The 25,466-nt window shown below is 48.5% G+C and overlaps 1 protein-coding gene across 1 annotated transcript in view; it reads right to left on the minus strand.

Moving 5' to 3' along the window:
- Positions 1 to 1,610: 1,610 nt before the first annotated feature.
- The window catches only part of COTL1 (coactosin like F-actin binding protein 1), a 45,290-nt gene continuing 21,434 nt past the window's right edge, over positions 1,611 to 25,466 (minus strand). The window contains exons 3-4 of the mRNA XM_052656296.1: positions 21,434 to 21,591; positions 1,611 to 2,823 (exon numbers count right to left, since the gene is read on the minus strand). Coding sequence (XP_052512256.1) covers positions 2,713 to 2,823; positions 21,434 to 21,591 — 269 coding nt within the window. The 3' untranslated portion in view covers positions 1,611 to 2,712. The remainder of the gene's footprint in view (positions 2,824 to 21,433; positions 21,592 to 25,466) is intronic.

Here is a 25,466-nt window from a genome sequence, read left to right on the forward strand (position 1 = left end):
CCTGGTGGCTCAGAAGGCAAAGAATCTGCCTGGGATGCAGGAAACCCAGTTTCTATTCCTGGATTGGGAAGATCCCCTGGAGAAGGGAATGGCAACCCACTCCAGCATTCTTGTCTGGAGAATCCCACGGACAGAGGAGCCTGGTGGGCTACACTCCATGGGGTCGCAAACAGTCAGACACGACTGAGTGAACAACACCTTCACTCTCGACGACATAAAGGCAAGGTCTCTCTGCCCTTGAGGACATCAAGATCCCATCAGCCAAGTTCTGAAATCCCAGCAAAGGCCTGAGCTGCAGTCATTAACTAGAACCCCAGCTCCCTGACACATAAACCCAGCTCCACCCTCTCTGCCCTGCTCGGCAAACATACCCCCGGAGCCTTTGTCCCTGGTCTCCTTTTCCCTAGACCCCTTAGCCGGCTTCCCTCCTCCCCTTCACACCTCAGGTGTTACCTCCTCGGAGAAGCCCTCCTTGATGCCCCTAACCAGCCCCAGTGCCTGTATAATTTTTTTCCTGAGGGGGCTTATCTACATGTGTAATTATCTAAGCTCTCCGACCAGCGCTAAAAGCCAGGAAGCCAGAGGCCTACTTTGGCTCCCTCTGTTCTATGTTTAGGAAAAACTGGGGCACCCAGAGCTGTCAAGACTGAGTGGCAGGCCTGACAGAATGACGACCGAGCCCTGCCACACATCCTCATAATCCTCACTGCTCCTTAAGGATTTCACGGATGAGGAAGCTGAGGCTCAGAGAGGTTAACCAACCTGCCCAATGTCGCGCAGCCGTGAGCAGAGGAGCCTGGCTGAGGACGGGCCCCGGGCCGCCTCAGCCCTTGCCCACATCTTGCAGGATTCCTTCCTGGTCTCCCCGCACCCTCCCCGCCCCACTCACAGCTCCTCCCAAGCCGGCTGTGCATCTGAAACTCCTCTGGCCTGATTCTGCGCTCCCAGCAGGGCTGGCGTGCTGGAAATCTCGTTTTGAAGCTCAATCTCAGAAAGCATGTCATAGCCCAGCTGAAAGGGGACACCTTCTCACAGCTTTCCCTGAATGCACAGAGTGGAGGGGTCTGACCACACAAGACATGTCACAATCCCACCATCTCATCACTATTTCGGGGCTGGGCCTCCCCCGCTTCCGGTCCTGAGCCACAGCACCAGAGCCACCTGGAGACTCAGGTTCGAATCCCAGCTCTCCCACCTGCCAGCTGGGAGGCCACAGGTGAATCACTGAGTCTCTCTGAGCCTCGATTTCCATAAAATGGGGATGCAAACAGCACTTTTTATTTTTTTTGGCCACGCCATATATGGCATGTGGGGTCTTAGTTCCCCAACCAGGACTCAAACCCATGCCCCCTGCACTACGAGCTCAAGAGTCCTAACCACTGGACTGCCAGGGAAACCCCAAACAGCACCAGTTTCTTACGGTTATTGCTAAAATTGAACAAGCTGTGGAATATGAATACAACCAGCCCCCAAGAGCTCTGTGAAGACCAATTAAAATCTGAAACAACAACCGCCTTCGTCTTTCCAGGAAAGAGAGAAGCTTTATAACACCAATCAGATAGCTTTGTTTTTTGAAAAACAAAAAAACTGTTTATTTCTGTAAACCGTTTTGAGTGCAGATGCTCTTGACGACCCCAACGCAGCACAGACTTCCCCCAGAGAAATGAGCAAGGAAAAGAGAAAAAGAACGCTACCAAACGTGCTCATGAACAACCAAGCCAATCGCATCTTTCTTTGACAAAAAAGGAAATCCTTGGGCCGCCACCGAGGATTAAACCCACAGACTCTGGTCCCGCGAGGGCGGGGCTCCCGCTGCACCAGCTCTGTCCCCTGCTGTGCTTGCTGACTGGCTGGACCTCAGTTCCCATCCCACACCCCGGCCTCTCTCCCTAACGTCCTCATCACTTGGGGAGCCCAGGAGGTGACCCCTGAAAGACTCCTCTTGTTGAATCTGGACTTAGACCTTTGCCCCTACTCTACGACGTCGTGAGATTTCGATCAAGAGGGTGGGAACGGGCCACTTCAGACCGATGGCAAAGCCAGGCAACTTTTAAGGCAAATTTTCTCTCTTCTCGTCTGGTCTGAGTCAGGCCTGCACTTCTCTCCACCGAGCACCGTCTCGGATGGGCATGGAGCTTAGGCAACTTGGAATGGGGGGGATAAGGGGGGACTCTGGAGCGACTCTCAGGGGTGTGAGCCTGGCCAGCGGGATGCATGTGTGCTTGTAAAGGCTGCTGTTGAGGGCACGGCTCCTGGCACAGCCGTCACCTCAGCGGGAAGCAGGCAGGCGCCAAGGAAAACCGAGATAGCAGCATGACCCAGGTGCCAGAAGCGACACGAGGTTGGTGGGTGAAGCCGGGCAGGCTGCTTGTGCGTCAGAGAAATATCAGGAAAGGGTCACCACAGGAGGCGCCTCTGATCTGATGATGTGCGTGACCTTAGCATCAAAATGATTTTTTTTTAGAATAAGAAAGAAGGGCGGGGAGAAAGAACAAAAGAGAAAAGAAAGATGTTCAATGAGCTTCAGGGGCTAGGACACAGCAGGTGCACAAGGGAGTGGGGAGGGGAGCTGGATTTTGGACGGGGTGGTGGACGTCGCCTCTCATTGCGTCTCTTCTCCCTGGTGGGCTGGTGGGCTGGTAGCTGAGGCCGCGGTCCCCTCCCCTGGGGAGCAGGCAGATGACTTTGGCAAGGGGCGGGGTGTGTGAGGGGTTACTCCGTCTGGGCGTCGTAATTGGCTCCACCCGCCTTCTTGAGCTCATTCTTGATGAAATCTTCCTCCAGCTCCTTCCGATCGCTGATCACAAACTCTTTGGCGAAATTCTGCAGGAACAAAATAAAACACAGAGTTCCCGTTAAAAGAGAGGGGACGGGATGTGAGTGTTGCTCAGGCAACACACCAGGAAGTCTTGGCAACTAAAATGCTAAGAAATGATCAGAACGAAAATCTAGGGGCAGAACGGTTCTGCAGGAGGAAAAAACAAAAACGTGGCCAGAGATCAGGAAATCAGAGATCCCGAGACCACGCAGAAAGGCAAGGGTCAGGTCTGGGTTCAGATTCTGGCTCTGTCATTTTCCAACTGTGCGGCCTTGAGCAAGTTCCTTCAACGCTCCGTGCCTCCGTTTCCTCATCTGAAAACCCATCTTGTTAGGAGAATAACTGAAGAGGAGGTTGGAAAGGCAGGCCGGTCTGCTGGTCAATGTTTAACACCAGGCTGTCTCACAAAAGGGGTTAGGGGTGGATGGTAGCCTTCTACCCATTTCCATGGCTGGCATAAATCTCCCCACATTGGCTGATTACAAACTATCAATAGGGGCTTGTAAGTGGAGCTGGGAAGAGACGCATGACTGGCTGTCATCAGCTGGTACAAGATAGCTTCAGACACTCCTGTGAAGTGGGGCCTCTGGTCCTAGGTCTGAGTGATCAGCCCAGACACTGGATGCAGTGAAAGCTGTACAGGGCTCTCCAGCCACACTCAGTTATTTGAAGGTGGAAGAATTGTGTGCATTCACTCAACAAACATGGTGCCATGAGATGGGGCTGTAGTGATGAGCCAAATGGCTGTAGCTGCTGTGGTATACATGTGTCCACCATAAAACCCCACAGACCCAGCACACACGAGGCTCTCGCAAATGTGTGAGGCTTGAATGAGTGAAGCAGGTGTTCTAAGCCATGAAGAGTCAACAGGTATTTGAATACATGCATTATAAAACTGCCATAAGGAAAATGTCAGGATGGTGACAGGTAAGAATATGGAGAAGTTACCAATATATGAATAACAAGTCTGAAGGTCAGAACATCGTCCACATTAAAAAAAAGAGTCCGTGAGGAAATAATGTAAACAATGAGCACTGTATACAAAGGGCCTAAGTGACCAGACAGTGCCACACATTAGCAAACTTAATTCTTAAAACCTTTAGCATGACTCAGCAATTCTACTCCCAGATAGCTACCCAACAGAAATGAAAGCATATGTCCACACAAACACTTGTAATCACAAACATTCATGGAAACACTATTCATAACAGTCAAAAAGTGGAAACAACTCAAATGCCCATCAACACATGAAAGGGCAAACAAAATAGGGTCTATCCATACGACGGAATATTACTCAGTTGTAAAAAGGAGTGAGGTGCTGATTCAGGCTACAACAGGGATGAACCTTAAAACCATTATGCTCAAAAAAAAAGAACAAACCATTACACTCAGTGAGAGAAGCCAGACGTGAAAGACCACATATTGTATGATTCCGTTAATCCAGAGAGACAAAAGGAGCTAGAGATTGGAACAGAAAAAGATGGAAATGCTCGAAAATTGAATTGCAATAATAGTTGCACAACCCTGTAAATTTACTAAAAATAACTGAACTGCAGACTTAGGGTGAGTTAATTTTGTGGTGTGTAAATTATATCATAATAAAGCTGCTTTTTAAAAAATCCTGTAACATATTAATAATCAATATTATTTCCATTGTGAAGATGACAAAACAAAGGCTGGAGATAATGACAGTTGCCAAAGTCACATGGCTAGCAGGTACAGCTGACTCTAAAGCTGGCCTTCTTTTTATTTTTTTTATTATTATTTTTACTTTGGGCTGCACTGGGTCCTTGTTGCTGTGCACGGGCTTCTCACGGCGGTGGCTTCTCTTGTTGCAGAGCACAGGATCTAGGCACACGGGCTCAGCAGCTGGGGCGCATGGACTCAGTTGCTCCAGAGCACGTGGAACCTTCCTGGACCAGGGAGCAAACCCATGTCCCCCACATTGGCGGACGGATTCCTATCCCCTGCACCATGATGGACGTCCTAAAGCTGGCCTTCTTAAAAGCGTCACCATCTCCTTTAGGAGTGATGAACATATTTTGGAACTGGATACAGGCAGTGTCTGTACAACACTGTGAAGGTACCAAATGCCGCTGAATTGTGTATTTTTTAATGGTGGTTAATTTTATGTTATGGGAGTTTCACCTCAATTTTTAAAAGAGGGAGAAAGAAACAAAAAAGAATGACTAAACCAGAAGCAACCTCAAGGTCAAGTTTCACAAAACATGCCAAGCCACCAAGAATACGAACAGGAAGGAGGAAAGGGGAGGCTAATATTTATCAGGCAACTAATAGGTGCCAGGTGCAGTCTCACACATTTTCTCGCTTATCCTCCTTCAGTATATTAGCTTTTTTTGTTGTTTTTAAAGATAAGTTCCACGGGCTGGACTTGGAGAGATTGTGTAATCAGCCCAGATGACTCAACATCCTTTTCTACTCCCAGTCCGCCATACTGTGCTGCTAAGGGTCTGTGTAAGTCCTCAGCATAGAGTGAACACAGCGGAACGGCAGAGCTGGAAAAGGGAACCCAGAAATGAGGTGTTTCTCAACCTGAGCCCCAGCAGCTGGGGGAGGGGCGAAGAGCAAACCAGGAGGAGGAAGCCCCACAGCTCAAGATGCTATAGAAGGAAGTTCCAAAGTTCCTCTGCCCGTGATAGCTATATACGGCTATCTAGAGAAACAAGAACACTTGCGCTTGTGTCTGTTAGCCATTAGACAATGTAGATTAAGAAGAGGTTTGATAAGGTCTAAGAAATCCACAGTCACAGTGCACACAGCACAGTCCCCCTTAAAACCACAAGCATATGGGAAATCGAATCATAGCTAAAGAAGCAAACCACGGTAGCAGAACCCAGTGAAATACAGCATAACAATAAATATAAATGAACAAAATTATGTTTAAAAAAAAATCTATGTCTCAAACTGCAAAAATAAAACTCAAACCCTATACATTTAAGAATTTGAGACATGCTTAAAACCAAAAATTTTTGACACGTTTGCCAAAACTGATTCTTTCGAACGAAAGTACAGAGACAAGCAGCCTCATCGATCCCTACTATTGGAATCAGCCCCCTCCCTCCGGAGGGCAGACAGGAAGTGGCCGGCCACATAGAGGTGGTCCTGGCGGGCCTGGAGGGGCTCCCCCACCACAGGATGTTGGGGTGGAGTTTGTGGAGGGCAGAGGCTTCAAAAAGGTGATTTCGCCTCAGGGTGTGGACTCTGCAGAAAGTCCCCCAAAGGTCTGAGTCAACCTAAGCCAACCCCAAATGACTGTACACTTCTCCACCTCCGTTCCTTCCAGGGTCCTCACAGAGCGGGCATTCAACATGGCAAGGGAGGCGCCACCACCTCTGGGGAGTGGGCTTAAATGTCAGCTTTCAAAACCAGGCAGAAACAGCAAAAATGATTCTGTGGACAGCCAGACCTCAATGTAGGAGCAAAGGCCACGACCTAAGCGGTCTGCAAGGACTCGCCCACACTGAAAACCACAAAGAACACATCTACAGAAAGCGGGCCCCCCCCCACCACGCACACACCCTGGACTCTCAGCCACAGTCCCTGGCACCCTCCAGGTACCACCAACACCTCCCGGAGAAGAGGCAGGCCACACGAAGGCTGCAAGCTGCGGGGTGCAAGTCCTTGCAGAAAGGAGACCAGCGCGGCCCAGAGCAACGCTAACACATAGGGAATCGTAAATTTGCTAGAAGCCACACCAGAACAAGTAATTTTGTTCTCCATACTGAATCTCAAAAAGCCAGTGCACTCAGCACACAGCAGTGTGACAAGCCAGGCTTCACATGCTCTGCAGCCACACATGGCCAATGGCAGTCCAGATCCAGAGAGAACAGGAAAGACCCTGAAGGAATAACGTGCTCAGGGACTTCCCTGGTAGTCCAGTGGCTAAGACTACACGCTCCCAATACAGGGGACCTGGGTTCGTTCCCTGGTCAGGAAACTAGATCCCATATGCCGCAACTAAGAGTTCGAGTGTTGTGACTTAAGATCTCGTGAGCTGCAACTAAGACCCAGAGCAGCTGAATGAATGAAAAATAAAATATGTATGGCTGAGTCCCTTTGCCGTGCACCTGAAACTATCACAACATTGTTAATCGGCTATCTTTCAATATAAAATAAAAGGTTAAAAAATAAATAAAAGAATAATGTGCTCAGTCAAGCAGACACATTAATCATAAAATATTAGAGCTACTGGCTCAGGGGGAGGAGAGCCTTCTGGGGCAGGAGTGGGTGGGTGCTGGATCCATGTCTTGATCTGGGCGGTAGTTACACGGGTGTGTACAAAAATTGCAAATTTTAGAATTCATAAATTCATCAAACTGTACACCTAAGATATATGTGTTTTCCTTTATGTGTACCTTGGTTAACCAAAGAAAGTCAGGGTGAGGAGGCATTGAGCTGAAAGAGCCTTTGACACCCTGACATTCACTCCCTCATTGGATAGAGAATAAGGAAGAGACCCTAGAGAAGGCAATGGCACCCCACTCCAGTACTCTTGCCTGGAAAATCCCATGGGCAGAGGAGCCTGGTAGGCTGCAGTCCATGGGGTCGCTAAGAGTCAGACACGACTGAGCGACTTCGCTTTCACTTTTCACTTTCATGCATTGGAGAAGGAAATAGCAACCCACTCCAGTGTTTTTGCCTGGAGAATCCCAGGGACGGGGGAGCCTGGTGGACTGCCGTCTATGGGGTCGCACAGAGTCAGACACGACTGAAGCGACTTAGCAGCAGCAGCAAGGAAAAGATCCAGAGGGGGGAGTGATTTGTCCCAGGGAACACAGCAGCATCACACTAGGGCCCCGGGGACAGGCCCTCTTGCCCCGACATACTACTAGGTGGGCTGTGCGCCCCTCCCATGCCAGCAGCCATCACATCCTTCAGGCTGCCGAAGCCACATGCCAAGGACTTCAAAGCAACATGGGCTGGCCTGGGGGCACTGTCACCTAGAGTTCTAGAAAGATCTTTGTCATGTCTGGGAACTCAGTGTCCCTGGCTGACAGCCTGCAGACAGGGTCTCTCCCTTTTCTGCCAGGGCAGGACTTCTCAAAGGAAGACACTTCATCCAACTAACCAGGACTCCTAGATGGCTTGGAGACACACACTGAGCAAATTCAGGACACATTCTGTCCCCAGGATGTTTCTCAAGAGCATTTAAGCTCATACTTCAAAGACAGAGGATGGACATTGGTCTGCTTCCAAGGAGGGCAACTCTAGAGAAGGACAAGGATTAGGAAGTGGTGCTCTATACACAGTCAAGAATCTATTTGCAAGGCTGGTCTAAAAAGGGCATATTATAGTTTCCCATCCTTGGTTTTAAATCATCTCACTCTTATTACTTTTAAAATACTATTTATTTGGCTGTGCTGGGTCTTAGTTGCAGCAGCCGGGATCTTTGGATCTTCTTTGTGGCACGTGGGTTCTTTAGCTGCGGCATGCAAGCTCTTAGTTGTATGTGGGATCTAGTTCCCCGACCAGGGATTGAGCCCAGCCCCTCTGCATGGGGAGGGTGGAATCTTAGCCACTGCACTGCCGGAGAAGTCCCAAAACCATCTCGGTTTTAAATGGCCCCCAACTGCCTGGGTTTAAGTCCCCGCTTTGGTCCTAAATGTACTGGGAGTGGCCTGGGCCACATACTGAGACGGCTGCCCTGTGCATTTCCAGCAGCCTGACAATACATTGGCACTTTATTTTTCTCACTGATCTTTAGCTACTTGGGGGAGGAGGGAAGGTGCTGATACCTTCAATTTACTACTTTTCAAGATGATTTTTAAAAAATGAGTAGTGTAGCATCCACTTTTTATAAAGCTTTCAGGTGTCTTTATGGAAACAGATTGGGAGTGTGAAAGTGCTGCCTTAGCAGATACGATGGCTGATCCTTTAATGGTTTATCTTAGGTCTCTCCCTCCCCCCCGCCCCGTTCTCAGAGCAGAGAATATACTCTTAATTGTCAAACACCTTTTCGGTTGTTTTTGTCTTTTAAATGATCAGTGTACTCTGATGCAGACTTTAGAAATATAGTAGGAGTTAGAATATTGACGTTTCTGTGATTTTAGTGTGTGTAGTATCTTCATTGCTTTGAGGTTTCTGCCAAAGCAGAATAAGCAGCAGACTAGAGTAGTTGGGTAGCTGCATTCCTAATGCTTAAGTATTGTCAGACTGTAGTATCATTTTAATGTTTTTAAAGCACTCCATAATCTGCTAGTTTTGCATGTACTTGTATGAAAGCAGTGCAGCAGGTTGAACAGAACTAGGTGACTGTGGAATGGATAAATGTTGATCTGGTAGCACATTTTATCTCATTTTCTTCTATTAGAGGAGTCTGCATGTTTACGTTTTATTTCCTTTGTAATTCACATTTCAAAAATAATGGTATTGTATATGGGTGCCAAGAATATGAACTGTAAAAAAGAAACCTAAGTGTTTGTAGTAGTATAGTTTTAAGCATATTTGTGTGGTGGTACAGCCATAAGAAAAGGGATTTATAAACTCTGTACACATGAGATTTTGTACAGAGAACTTTTTTAAACTTTATAAACTGTATATGAAAGTATAAATCTTAAAAAATGTACATAAAATACTGTATTTTTTTACCATGTGTGTGATAGTCTAGTCATTGCATGTAAATATAATTTATTGTGTATCCTGTATTATAACTCATATAGTGATGACTTACTTTTTTACTGGTAAGTCAACATCCATTGGATGTCTTTTGAAGTGAATCTTTTTGAAGTAATAGATTACAACTCAAAATAAAAATATTAACGAATGCTAAAAAAAAAAAAGAAACTTACCCACCTGACCCTCAGTTTCCTCTCTCAGGTGGGGGCAGTAAGAGGACTTACATCCTGTAAGGATCTGATGAGTGTGCCTAGTGCAGAGCAAGTGCTCAAGAAGGATTAGGTAATATTTCACAAGATCATGGATTTTCTTTATTCTCAAGATTGTTAGGGCAGTCTGTGAGCTCTAAAGAAGTTTTCTGAAATGCTCAGAGCAAATGTATGGTGCTGCTGCTGCTGCTAAGTCGCTTCAGTCGTGCCCAACTCTGTGCGACCCCATAGACGGCAGCCCACCAGGCTCCCCAATCCCTGGGATTCTCCAGGCAAGAACACTGGAGTGGGTTGCCATTTCCTTCTCCAACGCATGAAAGTGAAAAGTGAAAGTGAAGTCGCTCAGTTGTGTCCGACTCTTAGCGACCCCATGGACTGCAGCCCACTAGGCTCCTCTGTCCATGAAATTTCCCAGGCAAGAGGAGTGCAGTGGGGTGCCATTGCCTTCTCAGGAGCAAATGTATAGGGTGAGGCTAAGTTCCCTTTCCCTCACCCACACTAACTTCTCCATCCTCACTGTTTACTTTTTAATGAAGGGAAGTCTGGGGAATTTCTCAGAATAACCAAGATAGAGACCAAGGTTCTCTTCACCCTTGCAGAAGGAAGACAGCAAGTCCAGCTGCTCACTCAAAAGCTGGGGACAGAATTAGCCATGGGAAGACAGAGAGGAGGTCTGTGGGGGCAGAAGTGTGTCTGGTCTTCTACCCAGAACATAAGGACCATGATGAGTTGCCACCCTACACAGAGAACACAGATGCCAGGAAAGTCTGGGGAGAAAAAGTGAGTTCAGTCTGTGATGCCAGCAATGCCCATTTCTACAAGGTGGCGCCAGGGAGGAGAGGTGACCTTCATCATATCCTAAGATAACGAGAGTTAATGCAAATCATTCTTCCAATTAACACCTGCCTACTGAACATCTACTATATGCCAGACACTCTCTGAGGCCCTGGGAAGTCTAAATCTGATACTAACAGGTCCCTCTGACAGTCTCAGAGCAGAGAAAAAGAACCAGGAGGGCTCTAAAAAGCCCTGCAGGAAGCAGTCAATGGCTCTAGGCCCTGGTCTCCATCTCCATGAAAGAAGCGGTCTGGATGGTGGGTCTGCTGTCTCTTTCCCCACCAGCCATCCTCGGATTTGCACCTGAGCCTCCAGAGCCCATGGGACAAAGTTCCACCTTGGACACCAGAATCCAAGGAGCAGTGAGAGAAACCAGCACAGAAATGTCAATTTTGGGATTTGAGTATGACTTTCAGAAAGAAGGTTGTGTGCTGGCTTCAGGCCCATCCCAAACTCTTGCAAAAATGGGGGGGATGGAACCTCCCCTGCCACCTGTGTGAGGTGGGGCAGTGTGTGTAGGTAGTGAGATGGGGCAGAGGGTGGATGAGACACATGCTGGCCACAATAATGTATCTTTTCCCCAAGTGGGCAAAGATTAATTATAAACCAACGACCCTGGCGTGCTGAAGAAAAGCAATTGGTCCCCAGCAGCCTGCATCTTGCTAAGAGAAAAGGCACCCTTCCAAGGAACATGGGCCAGATGAAAATGCACAGCTTCAAACCTGCCAACCCCTCCTGGGCCCCCTACATCTTCCCTCCTACAACTATTCTACAGAGTCTCAGAGACCAAGGTTTTAAAAGTCCTTCTAGTGGGGTATATTTACTAAAAAAGAAAAGGTTCCTGTAACTGGCATGAGTCATCAAAGACAAGGGAAAAACAAGTCGGTTGAAAGGGCATGGTCCAGTGATTGACAGAATTTGGGAACGAAGGCACCTGCATCATTGTCACAGGTCAGGAATGACACGACCCTATTTCTCTCAGGAGGGGGCAAAGGACGAGAGAGGAGCATGCGGTGGCATTCCGAGTGGGCTCAAGGTAACAGTCCAACACTGACCGTGGATATTTACAAGAGCCCCGACTCCACTTTGCCTGATTTCTGACAAGGCTCCATCTAGATCAAGGATGGTAAGAATGTGGGAACTGGGGGCTTCCCTGGTGGTTCAGTGCAGAGGACATGAGTTCAATCCACGGGGCAACTAAACCCAAGCACTGCAATGGAAGATGTGCATGACACAACAAGACCCCAAGTGCAAGTAACAGCTGACACAGCCAGATAAATAAATACATATACATAAAAAGAAGGGAGGAACAAGCTCCACTCTCTCCTCTGGTGCCCACGGCAGACATCACAAATCAGTCATGGCACTTTTCCCACTGAGTCCAGACTTAACCTCAGAATCCTTCTTAATCCATACCTCCAAATAGCCCCTGCTATCAATCAACTGACAAGAAATATTAACCCAGTTTAGGACTTCAATTTCTGCCTGGTTGAAGCTGTGGCTAACATTTCTTTCTTCTTTTAACTTGGAGTATAACTGCTTGAGAAAACCATAGTTCAAAATGACAAATGTACCCCAATGTTCATTGCAGCACCATTTACACAATAGCCAGGACATGGGAACAATGTAAATGCCCATTAACAGATGCATGCATAAAGAAGCTGTGGTACATCCATGCAATGGAATATTGCTCAACCATAAAAAGTGGTTAGTATTTCTTGCTCCTCAGCAATACTCACTTTTGGGAATTTTTCCCAAAGGAAAAAATTCAACAGAATTAAAAAAAAATGACATGTATACTCACAGATGTTCACTGTCAGTAACTACCAGACTGCTTCCACTTTTCAACAAAAGTTGAGTAAATAAGTAAATAGCACCTACGTTGAACAGTTCCTACACGGCAGGCACTTAGGATACACAGTATTTAATTTTTACAATTCTATGAGTTAGATATTATCATCCCCAATTTTCAGAGGAAGCTGAAGCTCAGGGAAGTGAAACAGCTGGCACAAGGCCAAACACATCATGGGGTGGGGCTGAGGCCCAAACCCATGTCTAACTCCACACCAAGGTCTTCATCAGGAAGATGAAAACCACACACACACACGCACACAATCCCACATCCACTGAACAGAATAGTATTCAGCCATTAAAATTACAAAAACCAAAAGCATCTATGAAATGTTACATGAAAGGACACACCCTGCACCTCTGCAATGCTTTGTAATAACACATATCACCCATCCAGGGCTCCAGGGGAATTAGCAGACTTAGCTGTGTGACTAACCATCACTTGAAGTGAAGCAAAGTGAAGTCGCTCAGTCGTGTCCAACTCTTTGCGACCCCACGGATTGTAGCCTACCACACTCCTCCATCCATGGGATTTTCCAGGCAAGAGTCCTGGAGTGGGTTGCCATTTCCTTCTCCAGGGAATCTTCCCGACCCAGGGATCGAACCCAGGTCTCCTGCATTGTAGACAGAGGCTTTACTGTCTGAGCCACCAGGGAAGTCCTTCATTTTGTCCTAACCATTTTTTCACCGCCTGGGGATAAACCATCATAGGGGAAAGAACAGAGAGCCTGGAGCTTGTTCTAGGAGGGACTCTCAAAAGGCAGGGTGCCGGGGATAAGCTACGACAAGAGAAGGACAGAGGTAGGGGTGGTCCCGCAAGGCAAGAGACTGAGGGAGCGAAGGTCTGAAAGGCTCAGCGGCCGAGGGCACAGGCAGCCGTCTCAACAGCAGCACTGGGTGTGCGGGGAACACTTGGGGACCTGTCTGGACTCAGCGCTTGGGCTCCTTCAGTAGAGACCTGCACGGCTCTAGTCTGATGTCCCCAGTCCGTGGAAACCGTCTGCTGTGAGTGTCAGGAACCACTGTGTGGACACCAGGAGGCCGACCACTGCAGGGGTGGGGAGTGGCGGCAGGCAGGCACCATGCCAAGGCCGGCTGGCCCAGGGCTGGGACCCATCTAGGGTTTTAGTGACGGGCACCCAGCCCGTCACTAAACCCGTTGAGAGCTGGCAGAGCTCTCAACTTGTGAAAGCGACTTGCATTTACATGCCAGGCTCAGGGTGTGGGCATCTTCCTCTTTCTCCCATGAGCTTTTAACCTCTTGGTAGCAAGAGCATAGAACCACGTTCCCCACTGCCCTCCCCAGGACTAAAATGGCCTCTGAGCCCCATCATCTGGCTTCTGTCTTGACACTCATCCTTGGCTCGAGGCGGCACCCCTCCAAGCCTCAGTTTCCTCATCTGTATGTTGGACACATAATGGCACCTGGCCCTCCACACAGGATCCCGGCACGACCATTCACAAGCAGCTTGGGACTTTAGTGTTTGTGTGTGTGTGTGTGTCTGTCTGTGTGTTTTATATATATATATATATGGTTGTGCCAGATCTTGGTTGTGGCATATAGGATCTAGTTTCCCAGCCAAGGATCAAACCCAAGCCCCTACATTGGCAACATGGAGTCTTAGCCACTGAACCACCCGGCAAGTCCCTGTGCTTTCAATACAGGATTCGATCACCAGAAAGCCCCCTTGTCTGAGTCCAGGCCCAGGTGAAACACATGAGCACAAAAAGCCCTTTCTGGTTCTGAGAAGAATAAACGGCCAAACCACAGGCTTGAAGAAGCATAAAGCTCCCCATAAAAACAGCCCTTTCAAAGAGGGATGAGGCATCTAAGCTGGCGCGCAGCACTGATGCTCTGCAAGCAGGGGCAGCAGCCCCATAAATCTCCCGACACCGAGGTACAGGGGTTCTCCCCGCTGATCCAAACAGCTCTCACCTCTGCTTTCCCCTGAAACAAAAGAGGAGCCTGTGGAAATCCCAATCCACCCTCAAGCCCCTCCCTGAGTGTAAATGGCTTCCACAGCTTAATTCAGCCCGAAGAGCAGTTGTTGAACATTTACTAGCTTTTGTCCAGAATAAGTCACAGACTAGAGCCTACATGAACAGATCTATTTCTTCACATTTTATCATGTTTTAGTACTTTTCTAGGTATGAGAAATGCAAATAAAGCAGCCATGGTCCCTGCCCTCGAGATTACTTTCTAGGGCCACTTAATTATAATTCAAGGAATTTGAGCTACAGTACAAACACAGGAGCAATCAATTCTGATTGAGGCTGGTAGGAGAATGGGATAAAAAATCAGGGTTGTGAAGGATGAATAGGAGTTCATCAGTCACTAAAAGGAGAAAACTTTCACTTTGTTTTTCTTTCATCCTTCCAACAGCTCTGTGAGAATCTACATTCTCTTTAAGTGAGAACAGCTTCTAGAGATAAAGTTACTTGCCCGAGGTCCTAGGGGGAAGGGGCTTCCCTTGTGGCTTAGCTGGTAAAGAATCCGCCTGCAATGCAGGAGACCTGGGTTCAATCCCTGTGTTGGGAAGATCCTCTGGAGAAGGGAAAGGCTACCCACTCCAGTATTCTGGCCTAGAGAATTCCGTGGACTGTTATAGTCCATGGGATCGCAAAGAGTCGGACACAACTGAGCGACTTTCACTTTCACTAGGGCGAAAGGTTAGTAAAGCTGGAATATCAACTTGGATCTCACTCCCATTAGGCCCATGATCTCTTCCATTTGACACAGCAGTATTTAAAAAAGAAAGAAACACTGTAAAATGATGTTCAGTTTCCAGTTTCAAAAAAAAAAAAAGTTCTAACATCAAGGAAGATTGAGAACCAGGTCAGTATTTTTAAAAATAAATGTAAGATGTTTGTTTCCTGCAGATTTTCTCAGAGCCTTTCATGTGTCATGCGAGCCTATAAAAGTAGTTTCCAAAAGGTATGTTGGCCTCAGAACATTCTTCCTGGTGCTAGAAGACTTTGGGAGATGTGTAGTGGGCTGAAGTGACAGAGTCGGGGTTCCTGGCCAGTCTGCAAGCACAGGGGACCTTGAGCAAATTCCCCAACTTTCCCTGGTCCTCAGACTCCTCATTTATAAAACGCAGATGATGGCAGAACTGGCCTAGTGAAGAAGAAATAATTTCAATATGTGGAAAGTCCTTCAAAGTGCCAGGCATAAGGCAAGGGCACAGTAAAACTCTTGTTATTAACATAACTACCACACTTGTACATAAACATGACCCCCCTGGAAGAGAGTTAGGACATCTGGTCCTGGCCCTGTGGGTGGACGGGTCCAGCATGTAAACTGCCCCTGCTCCTGGGGTTCAGAAGCCTTCAGGATACACGTTACACTGATGGCTCCATGCTGTCACTGACAGGCCCGTCCTTCCCACCTCCACTTCCCCTTAGAGGAAATACTCCCTGCTGTTCTCTTCTCAGAGCTGAAAGCTGAGATGTACCTGCGGGTAATTGGTTCCGTGAGCATTCATATGATGTTCAAAAATAAAAAAAGAGATGAAAGGACCACGTGAGTACAGAGCTTCTGCAAGGCCAGCACAATGCTCCATCGACCGAGTCTGTTTCTAAACCGAGACAGCCTGGCCCGGCGCGGGCTGGTCTCTGGCGGGGCCGCTGCATTGTCCCTCTCACCCCGGAGCGGCGCCGGGACAATGGGCTGGGTGCTGTGTCGCAGGCACCAGCCAGGCATTTCTGTGCAGCAGACGACGGCTGTGACAAGGCAGCCACGCACCCTGTCCACTCAGCACATTCCAGGCCCAAGTCTGGGTGTCATCATCGCCCAGTCTGGCACCCTGCTGCTGCCCCCAGCCTTGCTGGCCTCGTCCTGTTCTCCAGCAGCCTCAGAGGCCAGCCTGGCTCTGAACACAGACTAGGGACCCGCCATTAAACCTCCTGACTTTTGATTCCATGGGGCTCCAGCCCCGGGCCGGCTGCTTGTTAGCCATGGCTTGATGCAAGTCTTATTGCTCAGGGCTACGCTTAGGGTTACTCTCCTAGCTGATGAACCCAGGCACAGGCCCCAGGTGAGGTCTGGATTGTTTTGAAGTCAGCACCAGCAACGGTGAGTGAGGCTGGAACCTTCCTGTGTTGCTGACGGATGTGACTTTGGTCCAAGCCATTTGTAAGATAGTTAGGCAGGATGGTTCAAAATCAAGAGTCATGCCCCAGGTTAGGGACTCAGCATGTGGACCTGTCAGCCCCCAGGGAAACCAGAAAGCTGTGTATCGCAGTGGTGTCGAACCAGGAAAGCTGGAAGTAATCGCAACTACACTCCCAGGATGCTACCAGACACTGTTCTAACCGCGATTCCTGATAGTCGCTCATTCAATCCCCACAACAACCCCAGGAGTCAGATTCTATACCAGCCCTGCTTCAGACATCAGGCCCAGAGGAGAGCAACTTGCCCGGGGCTGCACACTGAATGGCAGGCCTGAAACCTGAGCTCACTCCATCTGGCTCCAAAGGCTACACCCCCAGACCACTGCACTGCACACTGTCTCTTCTACTGACAAAGTAAAGGTTCCTTTAAAAGTAATACACTGTGATAAACAAAGTACCCCCTAAACAAATGAAACAATTTCAGAATATATACAAACAGAATAGGACACAGCAGGTCAACTCATCCAATTCTTTTTTTTTTTTTTTTAAGAAAAAAAATTTTTTGCTGTGGACCATTTTTAAAGTCTTTATTGAATTTGTTACAAGATTGTTTCTGTTTTTTGTTTTGGTGTTTTGGCCAGGAGGCATGTGGGATCTTAGCTCTCCAATCAAGGACCGAACCAACACCTTCTGCACTGGAAGGCAAAGTCAACTACCAGGGAAGTCCCAATCCAACTTATCTTTAAATGAGGAAACAGAGGCCCAGGAAGGGAGAGAGACTTGCCCATGCGCAGGCAGGTGGCATAAAGACCCACGCTTCTTGATTTCAGTGGCTCTACATTCATTTATGGGCTTCCCTGGTGTGCAGTGGTAAAGAATTCACCTGCCAATGCAGGAGATACAGGTTTGATCCCTGTGTCAGGAAGATCCTCTGGAGAAGGAAACGGCAACCTACTCCAATATTCTTGCCTGGAGAATCCCATGGACAGAGGAGCCTGGTGGGCTACAGTTCACAGGGTTGCAAAGAGTCGGACTCGACGTATCAACTGAACAACATTCATTTACATTCTCTACAGACAGGGAGGCCTGGCATGCTGCAGTCCATGGGGTCTCAAAGAGTCGGACACTACTGAGCGACTGAACTGAACTGAACATTTCATACAAAGCATAAGGATGTGGAGTATTTTTATTATTACCAAAAAAAGGCTTAAATTAAATCTTAAATTAAAAATCCATTTATTCTTCACATGAAAATGGTGGTAAAAGGCAGCTGGGGATGTGATCCTGTCCCCAAGACAAGGAATCCAGAAGGGCCATCTGGAGACCCCTTAAAGAACACCTGCTCTGAGTCCCCACTAAGCAGAGGGGAAAACTGACCTGCCAGCATCAGCATGATTTTAATGACTGTCGGAAGATACCATTACACCAGTAAAATCGACCCTTTGTAACATAAATGGCTGTATTTACAACTGTAGTATAAATGTGAGGTCTTGTAACAGCTTCAGGTAATAAACCTTTTTAAATGAAGAGGTGGGAAATGCAAAAGGTAATGGTCAAAATATCACATTGCACCTGCAGTTCAAGATGAAGCAAGCATCCGCTATGCTCTTCATATACCAGCGTCCTTTTCTTTCAACAACTGGAATCAGTTCAGAGCTGTCAGTCATGAGGCTCCACACCTCCCAGCCCCACAGGACATGCATGTGGCCTCAGCTGGGCCAACTGGATCACTTTAAGGGAATGATTGACACTAAGGGAGGAGGACTCTCTCTTCCCCTGGGATCAAGACCCAGAACAGCCACCAGGCCTGGACCATTTCTCCTGCTGCACAGAAGCCACCTGGGGCCACACAAAGAGGAAAGAGAAAAGAGAAAAGAAAAGAAGCTACGGCTTCAGCTCCAGATCAAGCCACATCGTAAGCTGGCAACCCCTGAATTTCCTAGTTCAGAGAGCCAAGCAATTCCCATTTTGCTGCAATATGTTAGAGTTTACAAACAAATGAATTATAACCAGTACTCCCAACTGAAGTCTTTCCACCAAAGAATCATATTTCCCTAAACCACTCTCTACCCATTTCACCAAACTGAGAAGAGTTTTAGATGTAACAGGAACTCTGCAGACTGCTACTAGGGACAGAGTTTCCTTTGGGGGTGATTTTAAAAGCTCTGGAATTTTTGGACAATGGCAGTGACCGCCCAACACTAAATGTATGTCACACCACTGAACGGCACACTAAAAGGGCTAACATCTTATGTTATTCCATTTTACCACAGTCTTAAAAATGGAAAGAAAACAGGGGTTCTGCAAGATTCAAAGACCACCCCCACTGGACACGCCCCAGCAAACACCCTCTCCCAGTCTGTGCTGTTCTTCCGGCCATGCCGGGCTGGCTGATGAGAGGGCTAAGCGTGGATGGTGGAGTCCAGCGGGAGACCTCTGATCATGGACATGCATTCTTCTGCATTTTCCATTCTGTTGCCACAAAGGAGACCCTTGAAAGCTGGTTAACCATTAAAGCCTCCAACTGTCCAGGAGAAAAACAGCCCGAGGGGTTGAGTAGGCGGCTGCCCAAAGAAAGGGTGCCAGGGCTGGACAGGGTGCCAGCTGCAGTATTCTCTGGTAATGCTGACTAGGCTAGGAAGTGAATGACATTTATGGAACGTTTACCACATCCCAGGCACGGTGCTAGCCCTTTAGAAGGTAATTTGACAGCCTATACCTTTTCTTTTTTAATGTGCAATATATAGGTATTTTTTAATTTTTGGCTCGAATATTTTAAAATTTCATTTTATTTACTTTTGGCCACACCAGCACATGTGGGAACTTAGTTCTCTGGCCAGGAATTGAAACTGTGCCCCGTGCATTGGAAGTGAAGAGTCTTAACCACTGGGCCACCAGGAAAGTCCTAGCCTATTCCTTTTTAAAGGGACTCTCACCCCTGTTAACTCTGGAACACTCCCCCTCCTGAAACGGCACGCTAAAGAAACGATTCAGTGTAGGGCAGGAAGGAGCTGCACGTATTAAAATGTTGGTTGGAACGTATTATTTATAACAATAAAAATGGGAAGCAACTCAAGAGGCCAATACCAAGGGGATTTTGAATCCATCACAATACCCTTGTGAAACCGGACGGTCGGCAGCCAGAAAAACGTTCATTACAAAGACTCTACAGACACATAATTTATGTAATTACGTTATGTTAGGAAAAAGAAGCTGATTAGGTGTGATTCATAGGCTGTGACTGTAGCAATGCAGAGGGGAGTGTGCTCACCCACAGGACTGGGAGGAGAGAAGGAAAAATCGGCCGTAATAATGGAATGATAGGAGTTCTCTCCTATTATTACTTTTCAAACAGAAGTTTTATTTGGGGATAGTTGTGGATTTAGAGGAAAGTTGCAAGAGACAGCACCAAGAGTTCCCATGCACCCCACGGCCATTTTGACAACTGTGAACGTCTTAAGTTACTGTGGTATGTTTATCACAGCCAGGAAGCCAACACTGGAACGTGACTACTAACTAAACCCCAGACTTCATTCCGATTTCACCAGTTTTTCTAGATTTCACCAGTTTGTCCTGGATCTAAACCAGGACACCACACTGCACTCGGCAGATTTTTGTGTGTGTGCGTTTTTTATTTTTTAGGATGCAATGGCTTTTTGTATATTCTCAGATATGAGCAACCAACACCACAGGTTTTAGAACAGTTTAGAATATTTTCATCCCCTCTAAGGAAGCCCTGTACCAGTTAGCCATCCACCCCCTATCATGGGTTTTGGGAAATCCTCCTGCAAGATGGAGATCCCTTTGGTGGGGAGAAAACCCTCTCCCCTCCACCTCCTTGCCCCAGTCTATCGTTCTGGAATTTGGATTTTTTCTATGATTTTTTGACTTGCTCCTTCAGGCCATGCTGGGTCTTCACTGCTGCGGGGGCTCTTCTCTAGCTGCGGGGAGCCAGGGCTACTCTCTAGTTGGGGTGCGAGGGCTTCTCTTGTTGAGGAGCACGGGCTCTGGGACACACAGGCTTCGGTAGTCGTGGCCTCCCGGCTCTAGAGCCCAGGAGACACAGCTTCCGTGCACAGGCTTAGTTGCTCCACAACATGTGAGATCTTCCCGGCCCAGGGATTGCATTCACGTCTCCTGCACTGGCAGGCAGATTCCTTACCACTAAGCCACCAAGGAAGCCCTAGAATTTGGATTTTTTTTTTCTCAGCATGACCCCATGCCCTAGCTTCAAATGATCTGCTCTGGAAATTTCCAATAGTGTCAATTTTTGTTATGTCCAAAATGCAGAAATAAAAAACTTTAAAATGGGAAGCTCTACAGGTAGAGCTGTCTAGAACTCCAGGGACAAAACCAAGGGTACACTATTTCCCCCTCTTCCTCTAGTCTAATAGGGACACAGGAGTAAATCAGCTACCACCAGCGCCCAGCTACTCAGTCTAGGGATCTTTGCCATTGCTGACGCACTGATGCAGCCTTTGTCATTCTAGGTTCATCAAAGTCACCTTTAAACCCCTGCTGGTGCCCATGTGATTGACATTTATTCATTCACCAAGTGTCATTGCGCTCCTACTGTGTGCTAGACACCATTCAGCGGGCACTCGTGAACTCTCCCTTTGCGACCTCACGGCCACGCCGGAAGCCCTCCGTCAGCCACAGGAAGTGGCGCCATTTTGGTCATTCCTCCAGCCTCCTTCTCCATGAGCTGCCTGCCCCACCCGGAAAGGTAGACACCAGCCACCACGTCTCTAGTATTCGATGGTCAGGGTCACAAATGCGGCTACCGTACCCAGAAGGCAGTTTGGGGTATCTCCCACCAGTGTCGCTAGTGGTCCAAGGGCTTAGCACGCCACGTTCAAAGTCACGGACCAAGGAGCCAAGCCTGCCCCTTGTGTCCCTACTGGATGGTGACGCTTTGCGGAATGTGACTCCCACCCCCCAGACCCTAAGAGAACACAAAGGCGGTTACCTGCACCACCTCCTTCACCAGGGTCTTGTCGGTGCCGGTCTTAGCGCGCTGCAGCCCACTGACGTTCTCGCCGATCCATGTGATGAGGGCGAACTTGGACCTCTTGCTCATCGCATCCCCCGTGGTGAAGCGCACGAAGGCAAACAATCGGACGTCATCTGCACCAACAGCAAAAGGAGGGCATGGGGCTCGGTTAGAATACCCAGATCCACACCCTCCAGACATGGCTCTGAACCTTAAGGGCACCCAGAGTGACACAGAAGGAGCCACCGTTCCCTCCTTCGATCCCAACAACAGTGCTGCAGGCGGAGATGCCCACTTCACAGACGGAGGGTGGAGGCGCAGAAGGGCCCCAGGATGCTCCCGAGGCTGCACAGCCAGAGGGAGCCCAGGCCTCTCTGGCTGCCACACCCACCACCCTGCCCTCCCCTCAGATAGTCATGCCTCAAATTCTGAATCTGATTCAAGGAGCAAAAGGTTGTCAACTGTTTTATCCCAAATCTTTGAGGCCCTATTTGGAACAGGAAAGCCACACAGTAGAGAGACAGGAACTAAGCTGGGGTCAGGGGGCAGGGAACAAAGACAGTGGTCCTGCTTCTGGCCTGGGATTCAGCTTGGGGCCCTCTGGGCATTCTTAGATTGTGGCCAGACAATTAGGCCAATAAAGAATTCTGAGCATTTTTCCACTAGGTGTGTTATGCTTGTTACATGGGGTGTGTGTGTGTGTGTGCGCACGCGTGCATGTGTATATCTCCACCTCGGCACGCCGGTCATTTGGGGCTGGATGGGTCTTCCTGGTGGGGTCATCTCGTGCATTGGAGGACTGGGCAGCAACCCTGCCCTCCGCTCCCTCCATGCCAGTATCACACCTCTCAGCCCAGGATGACAACCAACAACGTCTCCAGCCGTCACCGTGTTCCCTGGGGAACAGACCACCCCCAGCCACAGCCGGGTGAGCACCAATTTCCAGACATACTTTATGTCCCCATTTAATCAGGACCCCTTTCAGTTTTGCACCAAAATCCAGCCCTTTTAGTTGAGGGCATCACATACCCTTACTCAGATTAATCCCTAAACAGTTCACATGTCAACTGCAGTTATCACTGAAGTCTCGACTCAGCCCCTCCCTGGTGATGGCCGGGACGCAGGTTGCTGCTCAGTCAGTTCAGTCACTCAGTCATGTCCGACTCTTCGCGACCCCATGGACTTCTGCACGCCAGGCTTCCCTGTCCATCACTAACTCGTGTCCATCAAGACGATGCTGCTGGTTTGGGGTTAATCATCCTGTACCTGGCCCTTGACTCAGGTCATGCTCTCAAACGGCTTTTCCTTGCTGGCTTTAGGATTTCTCAGGGACCCAATGACTCGTGGAGCTACGTTTCCCAAGCACTGTGTGTATCTGAATCACCTGACATCTTGCTTAAACGCAGATTCCAATTCGGCAGGTCTAGGACGGGACCCTGGGGTCTGCATTCCTAACTAGCTCCGAGGTCATACTGATGCTGTTAGTCAAAGGATCACGCTTTGGGGTTTCACGACTTTACTTTCTTAAAACCAAGGCATCTTGGGCTTCCCTGGTGGTCCAGTGGTTAAGAATCCACCTGCCAATGCAGGGGACACAGGTTTAATCCTGCTCTGGGAAGATTCCACATGCCAAGATGCAACTAAGCCTCTTCACCACAACTACTGAGCCTGCACTCTGGAGCCCCTGTGCCACAATTACTGAAGCCCTCGTGGCCTAGAGCCTGTGCTCTCCAACAAGAGAAGCCACCGCAGTGAGAAGCCGGAGCACTGCAACTAAAGAGTGGCCCCCGCTCTCAAACTAGAGGAAGCCCTCAAGCAGCAAAAAAGACCCAGCGCAGCCAATAAATAAATAAACAAACAAAAACCAAGGCGCCTTGATCCTAGAATCATTCCAGGTGCTTCCATGTGGAATCCCACACCAAGTATAAAGTGAAAGTGAAGTCGCTCAGTCGTGTCCGACTCTGCGACCCCATGGACTGTAGCCTACCAGGTTCCTTCATCCATGGGATTTTCTAGGCAAAAATACTGGAGTAGGTTGCCATTTCCTTTTCCAGGAGATCTTCCCAACCCAGGGGCTGAACCCAGGTCTCCTGCATTGTAGTCAGACGCTTTACTGTCTGAGCCACCAAGACCACCAACCCTCTGGGTGTGATGGAGACAGTCCACACTGGCTGGTTAGTACCTCAAAGCCCAAGTTCATCCTAGACAACAAGCCAGCCAGTCTAGCAGGGAACCATCTGACCCAGGGAAGCTAAGACACAGCGCTTGACAGGGCATGGACTCCAGATTCAAACTCTATATCCAGGCTTTTCTTAGAGGAAACAGATCATAATCGCCATTCACACTGACACAGCACCCTTCAGTTTACGGGTTAGTATTCACCAGGTCTTCATAAGGATGCGGGGAGGTGGGCCACGGGGGGCATCATGGTCACCATCATCTACATCCAAACCACCGTTTGGGAGATGAAGCCAGGAGGTCATGTGACATGCCCAAGGTAATGCACCAAGGACAAGCCAGCCTGGAGCCAAGGTGTGTCTCAGGTGTGTCTGCCCAGCCCTCCTCCTTTAGGGAACTGCCCCTCCCCACCTGGCCTTGGGAGGCTGGTGGGAGCCCATCCCAGGACCTGACCACAGGGGTCGGTGGGTGACAAAGCGGTGAGGACAGAGAAGAGAGATGGGTCTCAGGGACCCTTCATGGGCCAAATTAACACAGCTTAGTGACCGATATACGTCCATATGTATGCATGTGAAAGCTGGACCATAAGGAAGGCTGAGCACTGTAGAATTGACACTTTCAAACTGTAGTGCTGGAGAAGACTCTTGAGAGTCCCTTGGACAGCAAGGAGATCAAACCAGTCAATCCTAAAGGAAATCAACCTTGAATATTCATTGGAAGGACTGATGTGGAAGCTGAAGCTCCAATACTTTGCCACCTGATGCAAAGAGCTGACTCACTGGAAAAGACCCTGATGCTGGGAAAAACTAAGGGCAAGAGGAGAACAGGGTGACAGATGATGTGATGGTTGGATGGTATCACTGACTTGATGGACATGAGTTTGAGCAAACTCAGGGAGATAGTGAAAGACAGGGAAGCCTGCTGTGCTGCAGTCCATGGGGTCACAAAGAGTCAGCTATGACTTAGCAACCAAACAACAAGTGACCAACTGGTTGTGAGAAATGAGGAAGGAGAAGTCTGGGAACAGGAGACAACATGAGTGCCATCTCTAACTCCCTGAGGAACCTGACTTAATCCCCAAACATCTGAGCCTCAGTTGGCCTCATGTGAAAAATGAGGTGATTTTTTTGGTCCTCCCCATTTTTTCTTTTATGGAAGTAAACGTCACACCACAAAAAATTCACCATTTTAACTATTTTAAAGCATACAAGTCAGTGGCACTTAGGACATACGCAATATGGTGCCATCATCACCACAGTCTAATTCCAGAACATCTGCATCGCCCCCCAAAAGAACCCCCTACCCACCAGCCATCACTCCTCAGCATTCCCCCATCCCCCCAGTCCTAAGCAACCACTCAGCTGCTTTCTGTCCCTGGATTTGCCTTCTCTGGACATTTCACAGATGGAAGGAACCCTACACTATGTGGTCTTTGTGTCTGCCTTCTTTCAGCTCAGCATGTTGGCAAAGTTCATCCATGTGGCAGCATGATCGGCACTTCATTCCTTTTTTTTTTTTAATAGCTTGAAGGTTTTATTTATTTATTGGCTTCACTGGGTCTTCATGGCTTTGCAAGGGCTTTCTCCAGTAACGGCAAGCAGGAGCTACTCTTTATCGTGGTGTGCAGGTTTCTCATCACGGTGGGTTCGCCTGTTGTGGAGCAGATTCTAGGTGCACAGAATTCAGCAGTTGCAGTGTGCTGACTCCAGGGCTTGCCGGCTTCAGTAGTTGCAGCTCACAGGTGCTAGAGCGCCGGCTCTGCAGCTGTGGCACACGGCATGTCAGTCCACAGCATGTGGGATCTTCCCAGACCAGGGATTGAACGCCCCTG

The sequence above is a fragment of the Budorcas taxicolor genome, chromosome 18 (assembly GCF_023091745.1).
Source record: "Budorcas taxicolor isolate Tak-1 chromosome 18, Takin1.1, whole genome shotgun sequence".
Lineage (NCBI taxonomy): Eukaryota > Metazoa > Chordata > Mammalia > Artiodactyla > Bovidae > Budorcas > Budorcas taxicolor.